Source organism: Xenopus laevis, chromosome 5L (assembly GCF_017654675.1).
Source record: "Xenopus laevis strain J_2021 chromosome 5L, Xenopus_laevis_v10.1, whole genome shotgun sequence".
Lineage (NCBI taxonomy): Eukaryota > Metazoa > Chordata > Amphibia > Anura > Pipidae > Xenopus > Xenopus laevis.
Genome location: NC_054379.1, coordinates 115,771,694 through 115,794,216, shown reverse-complemented (window position 1 = coordinate 115,794,216; position 22,523 = coordinate 115,771,694). Strand labels below are relative to the sequence as shown.

The 22,523-nt window shown below is 39.3% G+C and overlaps 2 protein-coding genes across 2 annotated transcripts; one reads left to right on the top strand and one right to left on the bottom strand.

Moving 5' to 3' along the window:
• Positions 1–20: 20 nt before the first annotated feature.
• On the bottom strand, positions 21–7,884 carry LOC121393799. Its single transcript, XM_041563323.1, has 2 exons — positions 4,567–7,884; positions 21–108 (listed from the first exon to the last, which is right to left on the bottom strand). Exon 1 carries the CDS (start codon positions 7,696–7,698, stop codon positions 4,858–4,860), a length of 2,841 nt encoding a protein of 946 aa, XP_041419257.1. The 5' UTR covers positions 7,699–7,884; the 3' UTR covers positions 21–108; positions 4,567–4,857.
• A 2,277-nt stretch (positions 7,885–10,161) lies between these two features.
• On the top strand, positions 10,162–22,523 carry LOC108717002 (actin-like protein 6A). The gene is made up of 14 exons (XM_018263680.2): positions 10,162–10,377; positions 11,894–11,970; positions 12,728–12,902; positions 13,965–14,065; positions 15,507–15,604; positions 16,508–16,602; positions 17,023–17,129; positions 17,223–17,312; positions 17,494–17,555; positions 19,323–19,437; positions 19,841–19,921; positions 20,144–20,239; positions 20,473–20,559; positions 22,189–22,523. The coding sequence occupies exons 1-14, from the start codon at positions 10,353–10,355 to the stop codon at positions 22,267–22,269; spliced, it is 1,290 nt and encodes a 429-aa protein (XP_018119169.1). The 5' UTR covers positions 10,162–10,352; the 3' UTR covers positions 22,270–22,523.

Here is a 22,523-nt window from a genome sequence, read left to right as displayed (position 1 = left end):
TGTAAGGAAGGCTGATGAAGAAAGACTGTGGAATGACTGCACGCAGGCTCCAGCCCACCCTTCCTGCATAGGATGCTGGAAGATGTAGTTCAAATAATAATCTATTCACTGTAGTGGGAATAAAGGGATATTTGAATGCTGTGTTATACAGAAACTAAAAAAGGTTTTTAAAAAAGGAAACAAATTGCTACATAAAATATGTGAAAAGCTGAACATTACAACTGTTGTTTTCTATTGAGAATTTTTTTCCTTTTGGTTGAAAACCTGACAGGGACGTACCATTTCCACCTCTGGCCCCACCCTTATTGTAAATCTGCCTTCATTGCATTCTCGGAGACACCAAGTGTGGATGTTTTGAACTACTTTGCAACCTGCCTCTTGGTGACTCTTTGCTATGGACTTGGATGACCTATAGCAAAGACTCAAACAGTCTGCCCATGTGTTTTTAAATAATAGGCTCTACCCACTAGTTTATACTGTATGTTTCCATCTATTTAATTATATATCTGATTCAGTAAACATAAAACACATATAAATATGAGAGATATAAGCAATCTGTTTAATGCCTTTTTTTGTTTTGTTTTTGTGTGGGGGTCCATTCACAGTCATTATGAATGATAATTTTTGCAAAAAAGAAAAACCTTGCATTTTAGTCTTTGCATTTTTACATATTAGAAGTTGCAGTTGTCTCTGTTTTTAAATGATGTACAATATAACTGGATCTCAAAGAATGATAGATTATTATATGGGAATCATAAAAAGTGGCTGTACAGGATGTATTTGTATATTTATTTATATATAGTAAAATGTACATAGTTGTAGTAGAAAGTTGTGGGATTTAGTGTTCATTTAGGAAAGATAACATTAGTAAACCAAAGAAGATCTAACTAAAATATAAAATTTGATGTAACTAAAATGTAAATTTTATATTATAACACATTTCACATTGTGCTCAATTTACTTAAAAGGGTATTTACATGTAGGCATTATTAGTCACACTTGCTGTGCAGCAGTATTAATTGATCTCAGTCTGCTCTATGGATCTTTATCCACAGAAGTGGACAGTAATACTAAATGCAAAAAAAATTAAACAGTTCCACTCCCACAGGCTAAGACCCATAAAGCTGGGTCTCTTAACCACGTTTCTGATAAAACATACATTTTAGGGGCTGCAGACCATTAGGGCAGACTGAGACATAAAAGGAGTTCCAAATACTCCTTGCCTCATGCACATATAATGCACATTATTTTGACTATAAATTCAAGAAAAAAACTGGCTGCTAGACCAAAGCACAATTTAATTATTATTCATTTTGTCTTGGTATGCTGGCAGCTGGAGTGTACTTTATCCTTTTCACAGTTATCATGGCTGACCCTGCTCAGTGACGCTCATATAGTGAAATTTTTAACTAATAATTTTAGGAAAACTAGATTGTGTATACCTAACCTATAAAAAAGTATATTGTTTATTTAAACACAAGTTTCATTATCTATAGATTTTTTTCTCAAGAAACATTATCCTGTGGTCAATAATAGGTAACTTTCCATGGGTCCCTTGCAACCAGAGAAGAGTTATGCTGGCTACATTTTTAGTTTAAAAATACCATGCCTGTATAGCTTGGCCACTGCCCAATTGCACCCAAAGCTTTGAATGGGAGTTGGAGCCCCATGAAGGCCAGTAAGTGTAATATTTGGGGTGAATGCTTGTTTGCTGTCCTATAGAATCATTGTAGCTACAAAAGTGTGACTTTTTTTTAATATATTTATAACATTGTTAAGCTTATAGCAGTTGCAGCACTGGCATTGCCAGACCTTTTTGCGCCAGTGTAAAAATCGCCTTGTGTTCCAATAGTCTTATGTGTGTGTGTCCGTGTGGTGATGGTCAACTGTTGCGCAAGAAAAATGTCTTAAATCTGATCCAGTGCTGCAGAGTATGTTGAGTTAATAAGAAAATCCAAAGAAGTCTGAATCTAACCTATAGCTTGCTTACTTTCTTATTACCCTGAGTCACCCAAGGGTCAAAACTTGTGTAGTTTACTGTGACAAGGTTTTCTCAGATGCTGGCGAACCTCTCTGGTCTCTTGGTCATTGGCTGTCACTAAAAAGCCTCAGATTATAAACTCTTTGTGAGTAGACATCTTTTTGCATGGCTCAAGGCTCCATCTATGTGATTGGCTTGCCATCTTACCCTTCTAATCAGTCTCTCTGTACTTCTGGCCCCCAGCAACAGATACGTTTGGGGCTTGTCTAGTTATGGCCTTAGTGGCCAAATTTCACTGTAGCCATGAATTTTGTAAATGACTGTAGCCAAAAGACAATTGGGGGTCATTTATCAACACAGCAGTAACCCATGGCAATCAGATTGAAACCTTTACAAAAGAATCTCATATATCGCACACAGTAAATGACTTCAATTAAATAATTTATTAATGATTAATTAATTGTATACAAACAGTTAATTCAGGTTTTTAGTTGATCATTTATACAAAAGTTAAAAATACACATATAGTTAATTAATCAATTTACGCATAAATATTAATTACTTAACATTTTGTTACAGGTTAATTGCTATTTTTGTTGCAGCATACATAATCATTGTAGTTTCCTTAAAATAAACTTGGCAATAATTTAAGGAAACTACAATGATTATGTATGCTGCAACAACAATAGCAATTAACCAGTAACAAAATGTTTAGTAATTATTATTTATGCATAAATTGATGAATTAACTATATATGTATTTTTAACTTTTGTATAAATGATCAACTAAAAACCTGAATTATTTTTTTCTATACAATTAATTAATCATTAATACATTATTTAATTGAAGTCATTTACTGTGTGCGATATATGAGATTCTTTTGTAAAGGTTTCAGTTTATTATGCTAATCTCACGCACTGCCTGGTTTAAAACAGGCTATGTAACCTTCTAATTAACATATAGTAGTGTGCGCTGCCACTTAATTTCAACCAATCAGATACATTAAAAACTTCTTTTGTTTCCACTGGCTGTGGTGTTTCTCCCCTCAATTTTTCTAACCTGTATGGTCCGTTTCTGTACCTCGTCCTTGGTACTGGCGTTCAATTGAAAATGTAGTTGGTGGAATAGACCAAGGTAGACGCAGAACTTTGCTGCAAAAAATCCTTTTTTTTTAAAGGATTTTTTGCAGCAAAGTTCTGCGTCTACCTTGGTCTGTTCCACCAACTACATTTTCAGATTGCTACATTCATTGTTCTACTTGCAGCTGGCTTTAAATCACTGTAGGTTACTCACTTTTTGAATCACTAATTGGTTGCTATAGGTAACTGCCCATGGGCAAATTTGCCCAGTGTTGATAAATGAGCCCCAATGGAAGTTGTCAACAATGGAGTTTTCACCTGAGGGAACTCTCCTCTTTACTCCCTTTTAAAGTATTTTTTGTCATTTACATCAATACAAATCCTATACATTTGGATAAATAACTGTGAAATTTCTCTATGGTAAGCTCTATATGGCCCATGAAGAGACATAGAGCCTGCTGTCCTGAGCTACAGTTTGAGTTAATATAACCCATCTAGAATCTGTTATCATTGAAATCTTCCTGACATATTCTGGAAACCTTCTTTGGGGTAGATTTATCAAAAAGTGAAGTTAGAGAACTCCACAGTCCACAGAGTGAAATACTGCCTCTCTCTCCATTCATTTCTATGGGATTTTTAAAGGAGTATTTATCAAATGGTGAATTTTCAATCTCACCCTTTGATAAATATGCCAGTATTTCAGTCTGCGGACTGTGGACATCTCTAACTTTACTCTTTGATAAAGCTACACATTTGACTTTACAAATAGTGGGTATTTTTGAACCAGGCTTTAGGTTGTAAAAGTATTTTAAGGCATATATATATATTTATATTAAGGTATGTTACTACAGTGGCACCCCACACTGTAATGGCAAGTGGGGAGATTCATAACACTCTGCGGGTGGATTGCAAAGCATTTGAAACTAACCCACATTAATTTACAGTGTATATGGTAACTGATCAATGGTCTTAAATTGCATTAGCCAGCATTTTTGTACAATTTACATAGCTATGATTTCCAGGTACTAAAATAATCAAAACCTTTAACAGATCAACTTTTCCACTGGTCTCCATTATTTGTTTTGCATAGTTTCACATTATTAGCCTTTCTATTTTGTCACGTTTCAGTCTGCATTTATGATTGCTGCATAGTTTTCCATTGTGAGGCTTCAGTTGTGTATTGTTGTTTTACGGTTTATTTTTCTTTTCAGATGCTCTACTATTTATCTGCCATACAATTTCCATTTCAAAATGCCTTCTTATCTACTAATGTGATTATCCCTAACAGACAGATAATTTATATTAAGCCTGGGTCCTGCAGGACAAAAAACATGTAAGTATGTAAAAAAAATTAAAAAGCATTCTAAAAATCTTGATCAAAAAGTAGTCTGATAACCAGAGCCTTTATGATCTTCCCAAGGTTAAACAAAAACGTATTTTAACTGTTTTTTGGGCAGCATTGTCAGTTGTCACAGAACAGATAGCAGAAAATCTATACATACTTACCGTGATTTTCTTTTCCTGGACTGGAACATGGCAGTGGGCAGTAAAGGGTTAAATCCCCCTGACGTAGGAAGGCACAGGAAATAGAATAAAAGCCCTTCCGGGTCCCACCCGCGCCCATCTCAATGGCTGGAGATAATACCCCCATTTTAGGGAGGGAACCCCTGCCCACTGCCATGTTCCAGTCCAGGAAAAGAAAATCACGGTAAGTATGTATAGATTTTCTGCTTTCCTGTCCTTACACATGGCAGTGGGCAGTAAAGGGATGTACAAAAGCAACACATTAGGGAGGGATTAGTTATGAGCTTTTATTGTAGCCGCTGAAAGGACACTGCGCCCAAATTCAGCTATATCGTTGGAGAAAATGTCAAAGCAGTAGTGTTTGGAGAAGGTGTGGAGGTTCTTCCAGGTAGCTGCTCTGCATATGGTATCAGCCGATACTTGGGCATGGAAGGCCCAGGAAGCCGCGATTCCTCTGGTAGAGTGTGCTCTTAGAGAAGTAGGCCCAGGTACTGTCTGAGAGGAGTAAGCCGATTGTATGCAGTCTCTAATCCATGTAGAGATGGTTTTTTTGGAGGCTGCAAGGCCTTTCTTAGAACCCTCATGAATTAAGAGGAGGTTGTCTGACTTTCTGAAGTCTGCGACTCTCTGGAGATAGATTTTCAGGCATCTGGTGACGTCTAGGTGGTGAAGTCTGTTTTCTTCTTCGTTTTGGGGATTGTCGAAGAAGGTTGGTAGTATTATGTCCTGGGACATGTGAAATTTTGAGACTACCTTGGGGATGAAGTTGTCCCTGGTTTTCAGGATGACTTTGTCATGGAGGAAGGTTATCTTGCTCTCCCTGGTGGAAAGAGAGTGGAGTTCGCCCACTCTTCTGGCTGAGGAGATGGCCAGCAGGAACGTGGTTTTCAATGAGAGGATTTCTAGGGGAACATCCTCTAAAGGTTCAAAGGGAGCTCTGGTCAGAGCGTCTAGGACTAGAGATAGGTCCCATGGGGGAACCGAGTCCCTGTTTTGAGGGCGAAGTCTGGAGAGAGCCTTGAAGAATTGTTTGATGAGTGGACGGGAGGCCCATTGGTTGTCTGTGTAAGCAGAAATGGCAGAGATCTGCCCTTTTAGGGTAGAGGTGCTGAGGCTGGCCTCTACCCCAGACTGTAAGAACTCTATGATGGAGATTTCAGAAATGGAGAAGGCCTCTCCGTATTTTCCCAGTCCCCAGCTGGAGAATTTTTCCCAAATTTTGTAGTATTTGGAGGATGTTGATATTTTTCTGGATGCTGTGAGGGTCTTGATGGCCTCGTCGGAGAGCCCCAGTCCCTTCAGTTTCATCCTTTCAGGTTCCAGGCAGTTAGGGCCCAGTTCCCTGGATCTGGATGTAGTATTGGTCCCTGATGGAGTAGGTCTGGAGTGACGGGAAGACGGAATGGCTTCTGTAGGGATAGATGGAAGAGGAGAGGGAACCAGGGTCTCCTTGGCCACCAGGGTGTGATGAGGATCACATGTGCTTTGTCCTCTTGTATTTTCTTGATAGTTCTCGCTATCATGGATATTGGAGGAAAAATGTATGCTAGGGGGAAGTTCCATAGGAAGGAGAACGCGTCCCAGTATGTTGTCCTGGGGTCCCTCTGCCATGAGCAGAACACTTTGTTCTTTTTGTTCTTGAAAGTTGCCATTAGGTCGATGGATGTGTTGCCCCATTTCTTGCAGATCGTGTGGTATACATCCTGGTTCAGTTCCCATTCTCCTATAGCTGGGAACTTCCTGCTGAGATGATCCGCTAGGGAGTTCGAAGGGCCCGGGATGTAGGAAGCTTTGATGGTTATCACGTTCTTTTGTGCCCATTCGAAAATAGCTGTGGTCAAGGAGGACAACTGTCTGGACCTGGTCCCCCCCTGGTTGTTGATATAACTTACTGTGGTTAAGTTGTCTGATCTGATTAGGATGGACTTGTCCTTTAGGTGTTTTTGGAGGCGGTAGATGGCTAACGAAACCGCCTTCAGTTCTCTCCAGTTGGAGGATTTCTTGCTCTCTGAATGGGTCCATTTTCCTTGGATCTGGATTAGTTTGTAATGGGCTCCCCAGCCCATGTGGCTTGCGTCCGTCGTGACTGTTTCCCATTTCTGGGGGGCTAAGGATACCGGAGTTTCCAGGTTTTCTCTTTTGAGCCACCAGGACATTTGAGAGATTGTGTTGGGGTCTAAGTGGATCAGTTGCGAGTCCCTCTCGTGATTCCTGTCCTATTTTTTTAGGAAGTCCTCTTGGAGAGGCCTCGTATGGAATCTGGCCCATTTTATTGAGTCTATGGTAGATGTAAGTTTCCCCAAGACTTGTTGACATATCCTCGCCGTTGTGATGGGATGGAGAGATAGTTGTCTCACTTGGTGGATTATGTCCGAGACTCTGTCTTCTGGGAGTCTTACTTGGAGTTTTCTGGAGTTGATTAGGACTCCTAGGAATAGAATTTCTTGAGTTGGAAGGAGATTGGATTTCTCCAAGTTGATGATCCATCCCCATTGTCTCAGGGTATTTAAGACGATCTCTAGATGTAGTATAAGCCTGTTGTGTGATGGTGCCTTTATGAGCATATCGTCGAGGTAAGAGAAGATTTGGATGCCTTTGAGTCTCAGAAAGGCTATCATGGGTGCTAGTATCTTCGTAAAGACCCTTGGGGCGGATGCAAGACCGAACGGGAGGGCTTGGTATTGGTAGTGTTTGCCCAATATCGTGAACCTCAGGAATTTTTTGTGAGTTTCCCATATTGGGATGTGGAGATATGCGTCCTGGATGTCTATCTTTGCCATCCAGTCCCCGTGGTCGATAAGTTGGCATATGGACCTCAGAGTCTCCATTTTGAAGTTTTTTGTTCTGAGAAACTTGTTGAGGTGTCTGAGGTTGAGGATAACCCTGAAGGTTCCGTTCGTCTTTCTTTTCAGGAAGAGGTGAGAGTAGATTCCTTTGAAAGAATCTTGTTGGGGAACTTCTGAGATTATTCCTCTGAGCAATAGGTCTGAGAGGATGCTCTTTAAGTTCTTTTCTGCTTCTGAGGATCTGGGTTTTTCTGAGGATACAAAGGTACTTGTTGGATAGGAGAGGAGGTCTAGCTTGTACCCTTCGTCGAGGATCTTCAGTACCCATGAATCCGATATGTTTTGAGCCCACACTGTCTTGAAAAGATTTAGTCTTCCTCCAAGGCAAGACAGGGGGGCTCGCGCACCTTCATGCTGACTTTTTGTCAGATTTGAAGTCCTTCCTTCTAGTCCAGGGTTGGCCCTGGCCTCTGGCCCTCCAAGGTTGTCTGAAGGAGGGTTTGCCTGGTCTGTATTGTTTTGGAGTCCTGGAAGGGTTTCCGAAAGGGTTTCTTGTCCCTTTTATCTTGCGGAAGGAAGGCAGATTTGCCTGCAGATGCCTTGGAAATAATGTTATCCAGTTTCTCCCCAAATAATAAAGACCCTTCGAAGGAAGAGAGCAGAGGTTGTGCTTGCTCTGGGGATCGGCATGCCAGTGTCGCAACCAAAGGGCTCTGCGGGCTGCCACGCTAAGCCCCATGGCTTTTGCGGAAAATTTTACTAGGTCCATGGAGGCCTCTGTGGTGTATTCGTTCACGGTTTTGATGTCTTGAACCATTTGTATCAGTTTTTTTCTGTCCGTGCCATTTTTTATGGATAGTTCTAGGTCTTCTATCCAGATTTGGTTAGCTCTTGCCAATGTGGTGATGGCTACTGAGGCTTGATTGGATGTTCCGTTGATTAAGTATGACTTTTTGAGGGTCATGTCTTGTCTCCTCTCCATGGCGTCTTTTAGTGATACCCCTTCGTCTACTGGCAGGGTGGTACGTCTTGCCACTCTGGTTATGGCCGCGTCGACTTTGGGGGCGGTATGCCAGAATTTGAAGTCATTTTCTTCGAAGGGGTATAATTTCTTAATTCTTCTGGAGGTGCCTATTTTTTTATCAGGCATTTTCCACTCTTCCAGAATAGTGTCTTTGATGACACTGTGGATGGGAAATTTAGCACTTTTTTTGGCTATGGATTTGAACATTCTGTCGTGTCTGGGAGTGTCTTCCGGTAGCATCGAGATCTAGGGCTGATCTCATGGCTTTAATTAGGGGTTCCAAGTAGTCCAAGTTGAAAGAGCCCGAGTCATCTGGTTCGTCTTCTTCGGTTTGGGAAAGTTCCCCTTCCGAGACGCTGGAGTAGCTTGGGGGCTCCCTTCTTTTATGGGTTCTGCCGCTGCTCCCTGCCGTGGAGGACTGTGGGTTGTATCTGTCTCCTATATTGATTAGGACTCTCTCGGTGACTTGGTTGACCATGTCGTTCATGGATTCTTTGATGGTGCTTTGCATCCAATCTTTTAGGTTGTGTAGGTCCGGTGAAGGACCTGCTGCTTCGTGAAGGCATCTTTCACATAGCCTTCTGCCATGTAGAGCTGCATCTCCACAGGCCGTGCAGTCGATCCTGGGAGTCTTTCTCCTTTGAGATTCTTCTCTTGGAGGGGGACTTCTGTAAAAGACAGTTAGAACAGTTACTTACCACTAAGCCCATGGCTTTTTACTTGTAATCCCTCGAAAAAACTCTCTTGTGCACTTACCCCCTGGAACCTGAGCGTCTGCTCATATCAGACAGTCTGTAAGATAGATAGAGTCTTTGTAAGGCATTGTATATTAACAATAAGGTTCCTGCGTTTTTGTTAGCCAGCTTACTTACACCTGGGCTGGACAGAATACAGGTGCACTGCAGAGGTATTGGAGATTCTCTCAGTAGATCCTCTGGTAGGGTGCAGCTTGTTGAAGGAATAAAAAAAAACGCCAACAGTGCTTACCTGTAATCGGCGCGCGCCTTTTATTTTGAGCGCCAATGCGCATGCGTCTTTTCGCCGTGTTCCGTAGGCGCCATTTTGGAGATGGGCTCTCGGCGTGTTATCGCGGGAGCGAGTTTTCGCCAAGTCAAGTAGCGCCATTATCAGATGGGCGCTCGGCGTCTTATCGCGCATGCGCTACCTCCCGAGGCAGCATTGCGACTTACTGCACCGTAGGCAACAAAAGGCCTGAAGCCCGCCGGCTTCCCCTGGGACACGCACAAGGTAAACCTCGGCCCCAGGCGCTTCAGAAGGAGAGAGAGAGCTCCTCTGGTGTGGGGGTATTTCCTCGACAGGAAAATTGAGATGGGCGCGGGTGGGACCCGGAAGGGCTTTTATTCTATTTCCTGTGCCTTCCTACGTCAGGGGGATTTAACCCTTTACTGCCCACTGCCATGTGTAAGGACAGGAAACAATGTTTTCTGAAGCCAATCTCGTCTCTGGTCTCAGACTAGACCTACTACTTCCTAGTACTCGCCATGTTTCCACTCCTTATTAGCGGAAGTTATAAATCGGCCATACTAGTACACCCCAACAAATCACAGCCGCGTGAAATTGCATTTTCGCGAACTTCAAACACTGACATAGAAAAGGGTGTCCAAGCTTTTGCTAACTTTGACATATGTGACCAGCAAAACTGTAATTGATCGGTAGAATCATTCTAGCGCAACATTCCCTCAGCAATTGATTAGTAAGCGCGCATGCGCACGACTTGCTTATTATTTCCTCCTGTGTTGGGGAAACGCCTTTGTGAATGGGGGAAGGCATGAAGCCGCTGTGGATTGTGCGTTTTGATTGGTAGTTGGCACCGGTGACGCGTTTTGCTGGGGTGCAATCAAGAAGAGCGTGGTTCCCATTGTTGGCGGGTTGTGTGAAGGTCCGACTGTATCCAAATAGTGGCCTGGTACTGTACTGCTTGAGGAAACAAGCTGGATATGAGCGGAGGCGTTTATGGCGGAGGTGAGCAGGAAATTATTGGTGCTTCATAGAAGCATAGATAGAATTTGCTTTTGTTCGGCCATCTTTATTTCGCCCCATTGATTTGATTTCACGGGAAGCACGGTGCTCCTGTAGCTAATATCGCTGTCTTAAGTTGCATCCCATCCAGAACATCTATATATATGTATATATGCAAAGAGTTTTTATCTTCTCGCTGTCTACATGAGTTTCCTTCCACAAAAACATTCAGACAGGTTATTAGTTCATAATGAAACTGACCATAGTGTGTGTGTGTGTGTGTGTAATAGGTACAGTTAGATTGTAAGCTCTTGTGGATAGGGGCCGAGGGTGACACCTGGTTAGTAAGTGATATTTATTATTATTTATTTATTAACAGGGGAGGAAGATATGAATACAGGAATGGCAGTGTTTATTTTCACAGACAGCGGCATATAAAGGTGGCACTATATTATCATGGGATTATATCTATAACAGACATGTCCAAAGTCAGGCCCTGGTGCCAATTGCGGCCCATTTTCAAATTTACACCGACCCTCAGCCTTCATCATGAAATTAATAATATTGTGGCCCCCCAGCACAGTGCAATCAGGAATTGCGTAGCAGTAATATTTGGGCACATGATTAGTGAAATGATCTGCCACTTGGTCTATACTGCTGCCTGTGTGCTGAAGGTGTTAGTAATAGATACGTATTGGCACATAGTGACGCGCCACTCTCACATACTTCTTTAGGGCTGAAGGTGCAATAGACGTACTGACGTGCCAGTACTGTAAACTAAAGAAGTATGTGAGAGTGGTGCGTCACTATGTGCCAGGAATCATGTGCCCAAATATTACTTCTACGTGGTTTCTTGTTTAAACGAGGCGCAGAGAATAAGTCCAAACTCCACTTCCAAAATGCCATGTACACGTCCATCTCCAGGAGTGAATGATCCTGATCACAAGCTAGCTACCTTGGAATGGATGTCAGGCTGAATGGACGGCCCCCACATCTTTTCACCTCACCAAATATGGCCCTCATTGCAAAAAGTTTGGACACCTCTGATCTATAATAATGTTCCGTACCTTTACAGGTGTCTCTTAATTCCGTGTCGAATGAAGGAAAAATTCATAATGCAGGCTGTGGTACAATTATTCCTTCATGCTCTTAGAGAATACCTTGTCATTTTAATTCCATTCCATTGTACATGCCAGTGCTGTTTTACTTTGGGTATAACCATAATGTTCAAAGAGCTTGCAGTGAGAATTCTTTTCAAGGGGGTCCTGGAAGGAAGAAGTGCAGATAATGGGGCACTAACCTGCCTATATATTTTTGATATGTTGGAAGAAACCTGCACAGACACAGGGAGAACTGCCACAGTGCTGTGCCAGGCAGGGCCAGAATCCCAATGATGGCACCAAGGCATTTAATTATATATTTATACAAACGCTAAGCTATATTTGAAATTCTGTTTTCTATATGTTATTATACATGTGCAGCAGCAACACCACTACTTACCAATCTTTTTCTCTGCTAGATGAGGTTGGAGCTTTGGTATTTGACATTGGCTCATACTCTGTGCGTGCTGGATATGCAGGAGAGGACTGTCCAAAGGTAAACATTAAATCATTCTCTCTCTCTCTCTCTCTCTCTCTCTCTCTCTCTCTCTCTCTCTCTCTCTCTCTCTCTCTCTCTCTCTCTCTCTCTCTCTCTCTCTCTCTCTCTCTCTCTCTCTCTCTCTCTCTCTCTCTCTCTCTCTCTCTCTCTCTCTCTCAGTGCTTATTCTGTTTCATAACTTTGCTACTTAACTTGTTTAACTATATTTGCCTTGTAACATAAGTTAGCCTCTGATTTTTGGCCCCTGTTTCTAGGTGGCGCTGATAACTTTAGAATAGGAAATTTGTTTATATGAATTCTTAAAATGGATGGGATATATTATCTAACTGTGTGTCTGTGCCTTCGGCAGGGGAGTGTAATTCCATAAGTATAGATAAAGGTGATGAGCAAAGATCCACACTGATCTCCAGAAGCTGGTGTCTATAAGTAAATGCTCTTGTAGCATGAAATGTGTAAGGCTGTGGAGATGTTGTCTTAAATAAAGATTTTAACTTGTAATTCTTACAAGTCGCATATCTTTGAGTGTCCATCACCTTCTTGTATACTTACACCTGCTCCCCCACTGACTTCAACAACTTTAAAACAATACAAAGTTTGCTTTCTTTCAAATTGTCTATATACAGCCTCATTTGAGTTAGTATTGGTATACATTGCTTTAAGTTTGTCCTTTGGGAAAGATTCTTGATGACTTTTTTTTTGGAGGAACTGTTATGTGTAATATAATTGGGATAGTAATGCACTTTTAAACTTGCAGGTAGATTTTCCCACAACAATTGGTGTGGTTATTGATAGGGAAGATGGCAGCACACCAATGGAGACAGATGGAGATCAAAATAAACAAAGAAGCCCAACGTACTTCATCGATACCAACTCACTCAGGGTTCCAAGGGAAAATATGGAGGCATTTTCCCCTCTTAAAAATGGAATGAGTAAGTTACTGTTTGTGGCCAACCTAATTTGAAATCTGAAATTTTAATTAACCGTTTTAGATTGGCAGAGTGTGGTGCTTTATAATAAATAATTACATTAAAGCACAAACTGTTTAGTGGTTTTAACTGTGTAAGTCCAAAAAATGGTCTTTGCGCACAAAATGTGTGGTAGCATAGGTAATTTAGTGTCAAAACATTTGCTATTTGCTGCCTATTACATTGTCTCTTTTTACAAAAGGCTATCCTTGGTTTTGAAGGAGAGCTACTTATAAAGCATCAGCCATCCTTTCATGTTTAAGGTTAGCCAACAAGCAAGTATTAAGGGGCATGTAATAAGATTGGGCAAGCGCTAGAGGAATTTTGGTCATGTTGGTTTTTTTTTTGGTTTTTTTTTTTTAATATTTTAGTCTTACATGCTGCGGGTCTCTTTCCCCCATCCTGATCCCATAGCAGCCTTCCTTGGACCCTATTTATTATAGCGTGCGTTAATTTGCCCCTTCGTGTATCCAGATTTACACTTGGTGTTTGCTCTTCATTACTCAGTGCATATAATTTCTTGCTGCATTGAAGAGGCAGCTTTTGAGATATTAGATATATGCTTCAGAGAAAGTCATTCTAAAAATATCCTGATCACTTAGCTTTTTGCATATAGAATAAATGCACTGGGAACACAGAGCGTATGTGTAATGACAAAACGGTCAAGAAGTATAGTTGCTGTTAACTGGTGCTGTTAAATTTGCTACACAAATTAACAAGCATGAGATTCTGGTGACGTTTCTTTTCTAGACTCATATACTTGATTACAATGTCCAGTGCGCTTTCTTTTTCATAAATGGCTGTTTCTAGTGTACACATGGACAGACATTCCCAAACCACTAAATCAGGTTCTGGTCACTGTAGCTTAAAAAGAAACTTGGTTTTAGCTGCATATATTTGAGTCAGAGTTGCTATTGTAGGCTCACTTGTCTATAGTACTGTTATGTGAAAGCACATCCATTTTAACAGAATATTAAGCACAGGTTTATGTATAGTCTTTATTCAATTTAATGTTTTGCCTTACAGTCGAAGATTGGGACAGTTTTCAAGCCATTATAGACAATATATACAAGACCCACATCAAGTCTGAAGCCAATTTACATCCAGTTCTGATGTCTGAGGCAGCGGTAAATATTATTTTTATTTATTTTATTGAACTAGTCCGGGGCTTTAAAACTGGCATGGTTTACTGGATAAAAATAGTTTACCAAATTGTATAACCTTTATTAAACCACTTCATTTGTTCTCCTCGCAGTAAAAAGGCCACTGAATTGCATGAAACAGTCATCGATAAAACCACATATCATGTTTTATTTAAATCATCATCTTTAAAAAATAAAAACATGAACAAGAGGATACACGGAGGGGCCCTCCCCACTAATAACAATGTGCTACTAATTAATAATAATAAGTAAAGTGATATAACCCAAGCATAATTTTTACCCCAGTACTAAATTCAAAAGTTCCATAAGGCAGGATTTGAATCAACCGCAGTGCTCAATTGTGGCAATATCAAAATAGGTGTCATTGCTAAACCACGTGCTGTACTGTGCAACCTCCAAGTAACCTTATAGTTCAACAATGCATGCACAGCAAGTGCATCCTGCAATTCAAACGCTCTTTAAGACACTGTTGCTTGTGTCCAATGGTCAGTATAGCTCCTGGGGAAGCTTATTTATTGTAGAGTTGCTCATATAGTCCTTCCATTATGATATTGTATTAACAAATAGCATCCAAATTTCCACTGGGTGACCTACATACTTATCTGACTTTTATGGCTTCCAGACCTTCTGAGGAACATCAATTATGGTTCACTATAATGCCATGTCACGGCTGATCCATACCATCCACCTTCTTATTATCCTTACAGGGGACCCCTCGTCTCCTCCTAAGCAAACTCCCAGAAGCTGTTTCGCCACCAAACGGGCATTCTCAAGGAATAGACATATAGTTTTGTGCGAGAAGCCATGTACTGTGGGATTTTACTAATACTACCTTAATGACAGTTGTGTTTGAAGGGGCACTGTGTGAGTTTAAAAAACTGTACATGTACTTTCATGAGCTATAATAAGAATAGTAAGGAATGATGTGAACCTGAAGATCTATTACTATAGGCTAGTTGCAAACTAAATTGCAAGCAGCAATTAACCATAGGTGATGTACACAAAACTCAAACTGCCCAGTGATGAGGCAGTTCCCGTCTGTTACAATTTCAATCCATGCAACAAGGGAACCCATTTATACAAGTGTCTGCAGCACTAAGTGGTAGTCTCTCCTGCGAGTGATGTTGCCAATAAGTTTTGAGTGTACCACCTTGTAATACCAATTTGCTACAGATGTTTTGTGTATATCTTACTGCAAGGCCTATACATGTAGTAAACAAATGAAAATGTATACTTCCATTGTGCCTTGTCCTGTTTAGGGAAAAATGGGTATCGCTCAAAAAACACGAAACCCTGCTTTCTTTGTAAAAATTCAGCTTTTTTTTTTCTTCTTTTAGTATTGTGTTTTCTACTTCAGTGTTTAACTTCATAGTTTTTGATTGTTCTCACAATTCTCTTTCTTTAGTGGAATACTAGAGTAAAGCGAGAGAAATTAACAGAGCTTATGTTTGAGCACTACAATATTCCAGCGTTCTTCCTTTGCAAAACTGCTGTTCTTTCAGCGTATCCTTTCAGCTGCTAGTATCAAAGAAAAATGCATGCATGCAAGTTAGAATATTATCTTTTTCATTGTTTCTTTTTCTTAATAAACCGATTTCCCTGCCCATGTTACTAATTTTGATATTGTGTTTTAAACCACTATAATATACATTTCGAAACTGAAATTTGCTTCATACAGTGGAATACCTATGCTCTTTTATGACTGTGCAGGTATGGGCTATAACATATTTTGGTGCTCCTGCTTCTACTATGCCTGAAGTTATATTGCTGGTTTTGGCTGTTACCAGGGAAACCAGTCCATATGCATTTTGTCTGAATTACTTTTACCTCCTCAATTTTATTTTATTAGATGATTAGCCTAAGCCTTGAGATGAGGCTGTATAACAATATGGTGATGCAATGAATACAAATTTAAAAAAAAAAGTGGTGATCCAACACAAAACATGTAATGATCATCATCTTTCAGAAGCCTATAAACTGTCATTGAATGTCGGATACCATCAAAAACATTACCGGTTAACGAGTGACTATACGTGTCAGGAGACATTGGGCCTTTAGCCAGCATGGAATAGAATGAGGCCTTTAAAGGCTAACCATGGAAAGGCTACAACTTTTGCTGGGATCAGTAACCTATTTAATCGAACAGCATGTACTTAATTGTGTATGTATGTATGTGTGTGTGTGTGTATATATATATGTGTATATATATATATATATATATATATATATATGTGTGTGTGTATATATATATATATATATATATATATGTGTATATATATATATATATATATATATATATATATATATATATATATATATATATATATATATATATATATATATATATATATATATATATATATATACCCACCCAAAACAAAACAAAACCTTGACCATGCATACAAGATTTGCAAATGGCCGATCTACAGGGCTTATCTTGGATAGTGGCTCCACACATACTACTGCCATTCCTGTACATGATGGATATGTACTTCAGCAAGGTAAAAGCAAGTATTGACATTTAAAACATATATGAACACCCTTTGGGTGTTGGTGGGCTACTACTGGTAGCATGTGACTGGTAAAGCCAATTTATACTGTATAGACAGGCCTTTATTTTATTTGCTCTATGGAAATCTCTCTGAGGTATACATATATTAAGGGCTGTAAAACATGTTTATTGGTCAGCCTTTTTTCCTAGTGAGAATATATCCCTTCTTGTAAGATGAGAGTGTTATTTATTTTTTTGTCCTCCTAACTTGCCATATTCAACATATAGCCTAAGCAATGAATTATAGGTTACAATTATGCCTGCTTCACTTTTCAGATTTTCTTTTAGATTGTGAATAGCTGTTCTACTTTACAATACATTTTCACACATCATTCCTGTTACTTAAAACATTTTTCTTCTGTATTTTAAGGTATTGTGAAATCACCCCTTGCCGGGGACTTTATTACTATGCAGTGTAGAGAGTTATTTCAAGAGATGAACGTGGATCTGATTCCCCCATATATGATTGCTTCAAAGGTGAGATGTCTTTGTAATTCACATTGCTAAGTATCTTTTTCTGTTCAGAGTTCTTAAGGAATAATTTACCTGGATATGTGTTGTTTTTTCTAGGAGGCAGTGCGTGAAGGGGCACCGCCCAATTGGAAGAGAAAAGAAAAACTACCTCCGGTCACTCGTTCATGGCATAATTATATGTGCAATGTAAGTCCATTTTGTTATATATAAGGCTACATCAGTGCACAGACTAATAACAAGCAAAAGTATTGCATTAAAATTATCTATTTGCCAAGCCAAGCAGATTAAATGTGTTTAACCAATATGGATGTGGGCTTTTTTCTTTAATTTCAAGCAAAATTAACAGTGTTTCCCATTTTTATTCTAGAGTGTTATCCAGGATTTCCAGGCATCCTGTCTTCAGGTTTCAGACTCTACCTATGATGAACAGTAAGAACTATCAGTAATGCAATTACTGAGTAATCTTGAACTGTTTTGCACTGCAGCATTTTCAGCAAATGTTCATTTTATACTTAGAATTTAGAAAAGAAAAAAAAGCTTCTGGGGGGGGGTTACTAAAAAGTCAGATCTCCTAAAACAAAGGTTCACTTAGCTATTGTTTTCTTTAGAAAAAAGTGAAACATTCAAGACCGTGTTTCGAAATTTCACTTTTCTGCTAACGTTTAGCAACAATAACTTGGTGATTTAATTCACTAGGGGTGCCTAATATTTTGGTACATTCCCAGTAAATACAAAAAAACTTTCAAGCCTTTCATTGTACTTTAAAATTACTTGTAAATGTTATTGCTATGAAAAGCAGTATTTGTATCCCTTTCTGTTCTGGTTTTTCAATGTAGCAGAAGTCTTTTTCCTTCAGTTTTAATGGGGTAGAGAATGTAAACCCATAAGAGAAATACTCATTTTTACAAATAACCGTAACACAAATAAGATTGTTTTAGCTTATATTCAGAAATTGCTTGAAATTACTTTTTTCTTTCTTTGTGTAAAACTTTTGGTTGGAGCAATCCTTTAAAAGCAGTGCTGTCCAACTTCTGTGGTACCAAGGGCCAGAACGTTTCTGGCCTACATGGTGGAGGGCCAATAATGGAAGTTAGGGTTAACCACTCCCTGTTTTTAAACCACACCCATGTTACCACAATACCATGTCTACATTTAATGTCCTAGCACACGAAAAAACTAAATGGTTGGTGCTCACTGCAGGGATATTACTCATCACTCATATGTGCAAAAAGTTAAGTCATATTAAGACATATGGTTAAATCCAAATGCTTCATCCTTCCCTGTGAATAACATAGCACTCCCCCCCCCCCCAGCACATGATTAAGCCCCTTAGGGGCCCCTAACAACAATTTTCAAATGCTAACAAACCCCCTGCACAAACCTTACCAGGCTTATGTTCCAGAGGCAGATTATGGCACACACAGGGAGCATAGGGAAGGCTAGTGGCACACACACGCACAGTATGGCACACTCAAGGAGAATAGGACAGGCAAATGACCGCACTCCTAGGGAGCATAGGGCAGGCAGAGTATGGCACGCCCAAGGAGAATAGGACAGGCAAAGGACAGCACACATAGGGAGCATAGGGCAGGCAGAGTATGGTACACACAGAGCATAGTGCAGGCAAGGTATGGCACAGACAGGGAGCATAGGGCAGGCAGAGTATGGCGCACACACAGGGAGCATAGGGCAGGCAGAGTGTGGTGCCCCTTCAGCATTCTGTATGTGTGAACAGGTGAACAATGTGGGCAGTTTCGGGGTCTCAGGTGTGAACAGTACAGGGCTTTAGGGGTTGTGAACAACAGAGGTGTTTCAATCATGGATATGGAAATCAGAGGCAAACAGCAGAATACCTGCTAATCAGTGCTTTATTGTGCGTCCACACAACATGTTTCGGGCAGCAAAAGGCCCTTTTTCAAGTGTGAACAACAGAGGTGTTACAGTTGTGAACAATGCAGGGGGGTGAACAGTGCAGGAGTTTACAGTCTCAATTTGAGGTTTAAACAATGCAGGGCCCAGTTAATCTCTGTAGTGATACCTTTTGAAGTTTACACATGGTAAGCAGACACAGCAGGCAGATGCAGGCTACCAGTTGGACGGCACTGCTTTAAAGTATAGTCTTGATTTAGGAATAATTGTTATATTATAATATATTTGGCATTGTTAAAACATTGTAGATCAATTTTATTTTTGCAGGGTGGCTGCTCAGATGCCAACTGTTCATTATGAATTTCCCAATGGTTACAACTGTGATTTTGGAGCAGAAAGATTAAAAATTCCAGAGGGCTTATTTGATCCTTCCAATGTCAAGGTAAGTTTAAAAGGCAGTCACTTTTTATCATGGTTTTTAATTTTCTTTTTTTACATTTGTGTCTGCAGAAGATCCTGAGATTTCATTTCTAATAGCTACCTATCATATATTTAGCCTAGGCTATAGACTTTATTGTATGACATTAATTTAAAGAACTATCGCAAAATTGTATTTATTGTGACACAAATGGTAGTGACATAAAAAAAGAAAAAGCAGACATTTTTTGGTCGTATAAGTATTCTTCCCTCTAAATTAACGCTTGGTAGACCCACCTGACTTCTTGTACAGCTTTGCTGCACATATGGATATTATAATGTTTTTGCCCATTCATTGTTAAATTGGAATGGAACAAGGGCTGCAAATCTGCTGTTTCTTATATGTAATGTATGTATTTTACTTTCAGGGGCTGTCTGGTAATACCATGCTTGGTGTAAGCCATGTTGTGACAACAAGTGTTGGAATGTGCGACATTGATATTAGACCGGTAAGTTCATGTATTATAGGCAAAATTGTTATGATCCATTTCATTGATGACATTTTTAACTTTTTTTAAAAAAAACAACAAAATATCAAATGACAAACAACTTACCATTTTATTTTGGCTGTTTTGAAGATCAGATTTGTTTAGCATGGAAGGTGCCTGAAATAACATTTAGAGAACTACATTTTGAAATGTATTTGTAACTATCGATTCATTTTCTTTTAGGGTTTGTATGGCAGTGTAATTGTGGCAGGAGGAAATACATTATTACAGGGTTTTACAGACAGACTAACAAGAGAACTTTCACAGAAAACGCCACCAGTAAGTGTGTCTGTCCACAAAAAGACTGTCTGTCTATCTATAATACGGTGAAGGGTAGATGTGAGCTGTTGCGAATTTCTGTGTTGTATACAATGGTTGAGTGGGGGTATATTTAGTGGGGGTCATACTACTGTTTTTTTTGGATACCTGGGTCAGAATCCCTATTTATAAAGTCTAATTTTCAAGATCTAGTTACGGTAAGTTACTTAACTTTTATTTCTTTCTTTCTCCAGAGCATGAGATTAAAACTGATTGCAAATAACACAACTGTGGAAAGGCGGTTTAGTTCCTGGATTGGTGGCTCAATTCTTGCTTCTTTGGTAAGTAAAAACACTCCCAAAGTGCAATAGTTTCTAAAAAGCACTTCAGTGTGCTGGTACAGGTGTGGGATCCATTATCCGGAAACCCGTTATCCAGAAAGCTCTGAATTACGTAAAGGCTGTCTCCCATAGATTCCATGTTATCCAAATAACCAAAATTTACAAAAATTTGCCTTTTTCTATGTAGTAATAAACAGTACCTTGCACTTGATCCAAACTAAGGTATAATTAATCCTTATTTGAAGCAACACCAGCCTGTTGGCTTTATTTCATGTTTAAATGAATTTCTAGTAGACTTAAGGTATGAAGATCTAAATTACGTAAAGATCCGTTATCTGGAAAGCCCCGGGGGGCCCATACCTGTACCAATGTTATACAAAGGATGGTACAGAAGGCATAGTAAACATGCTTTGCTGATACACAGAACCACGTGTTTAGTCTGAATGCTGCAGTTGAGTCCTAAAGTTTATATAAACCTATGCTAAAGCTGTTCATACTGTGTTTTTGTTTTACAACTTCACTATTATGTTACCATACATGACGTGTTAAATCAATTCGGACATCTACATCTACTTTTAGAGGTTATTTCAAAATTATAGATTAGAAGCCAATTTATTTTACTTTATTTACCATTTCTGAATACTAGTATTTCTGTTTACCATTTCAAGTATTTAGTGGCATTGCCTTTTCTTTGCTCAACATGAATCAAATGCTTGGAATAGCCTTCATTAAGCAATTTTGTTAACTTTGGAGGTATGCTTTTGATCATTTTCATGCTGGAAGACAAACTATGTTTATGACTGATGTATTGAGGTGTTGCTCCTCAAATTCCCCCTTGCTCGTGATGCCATCTATTTTCCAAAGTGTATTCGTTTCTTTTTCCAAAAAAAGCACTCGCAACACCACAAAAACGTTTTACAAAAAAAATTGTCAAAACACTAAGGGGAAGATTTATCAAAATGTGAGTTTAGAGCTTAATAAATAAAAACTCACCCACGTTCTATTCATTCCTCTGGGATTTTTAGAATTGTATTTATGAATGGGTGAATGTTAGAACTCAATATATAGTTCTAAAAATCCTATAGAAATGAATAGAACGTGGGTGAGTTTTTATTTATTATGCTCTTAACTCACATTCTGATAAATCTGCCCCTAGGAGGCCCATTTATTAAAGGTCGAATTTCAATGGCAGAGCTTTTAGAAATCATGATTGAACGTTTTCTCTAAAATCACAAATGCCATGAAAGTTATTAAAAGATCACAAAGTATGCACAAAAATAGCCGTTGAAAAAAAGTAAACCCTGATTTTTTTTTTTTTTTTTTTGTGAATGAACAAAAAGTTTGTACGACAATGAAAGTTCTCTGTAAACAGACAGATATAAATGCATTTAAAACAAACTATTTTGCTTGTTTTACTCCACTTCTTAGTATTAACACATGATTAGTTTGCTGATGAGAGATCAAAGTATTTTATAGTTTACGTCTTCTGCTTCCCCCCTTTGTCAATAAATGTGTCCCCAGTACTTTTCAGGTTTTCAAGTAATGATGCATGCCTAATGTTTGATTTAGCTGTAGGGGCCATTTATTCAGCCATCTTGTTTTCATTCGTTCATGCCTTTGTTTATACAGGGGACATTTCAGCAGATGTGGATCTCAAAACAGGAATATGAAGAAGGAGGAAAACAATGTGTGGAGAGAAAATGTCCATAGTCCCGTCAACGGGCTCCTGTTCCTTTCTTTTGCCCATTTCTGAAATAGCTTTAGCATACTCAGGAAACAAATGGACTTTTTATTTTTTATTTTGTAGTACTATTAATTTTAGTCCTCCGTAGTCAAATGCATACAATATGCCTTTTTTTCTAAGCAATAACCTTTATTTTATTTAAGCCTTCCATGAGGCTCTCACTTGCACAAAGTTTCTTATTAAATGCAGTTGCTGCAGAAAAAATAAAGTAGCATTTTTA

Coding starts and splice junctions, on each gene's coding strand:
- LOC108717002 (XM_018263680.2), top strand. CDS start 10,353: ATGAGCGGAGGCGTTTATGGCGGAG. Junction 12,903..13,964: donor CCCTCTTAAAAATGGAATGA/GTAAGTTACTGT, acceptor TTTGCCTTACAG/TCGAAGATTGGGACAGTTTT. Junction 16,603..17,022: donor TGGATATGTACTTCAGCAAG/GTAAAAGCAAGT, acceptor CTGTATTTTAAG/GTATTGTGAAATCACCCCTT.
- LOC121393799 (XM_041563323.1), bottom strand. CDS start 7,698: ATGGGTACTGAAGATCCTCGACGAAGGGTACAAGCTAGACCTCCTCTC.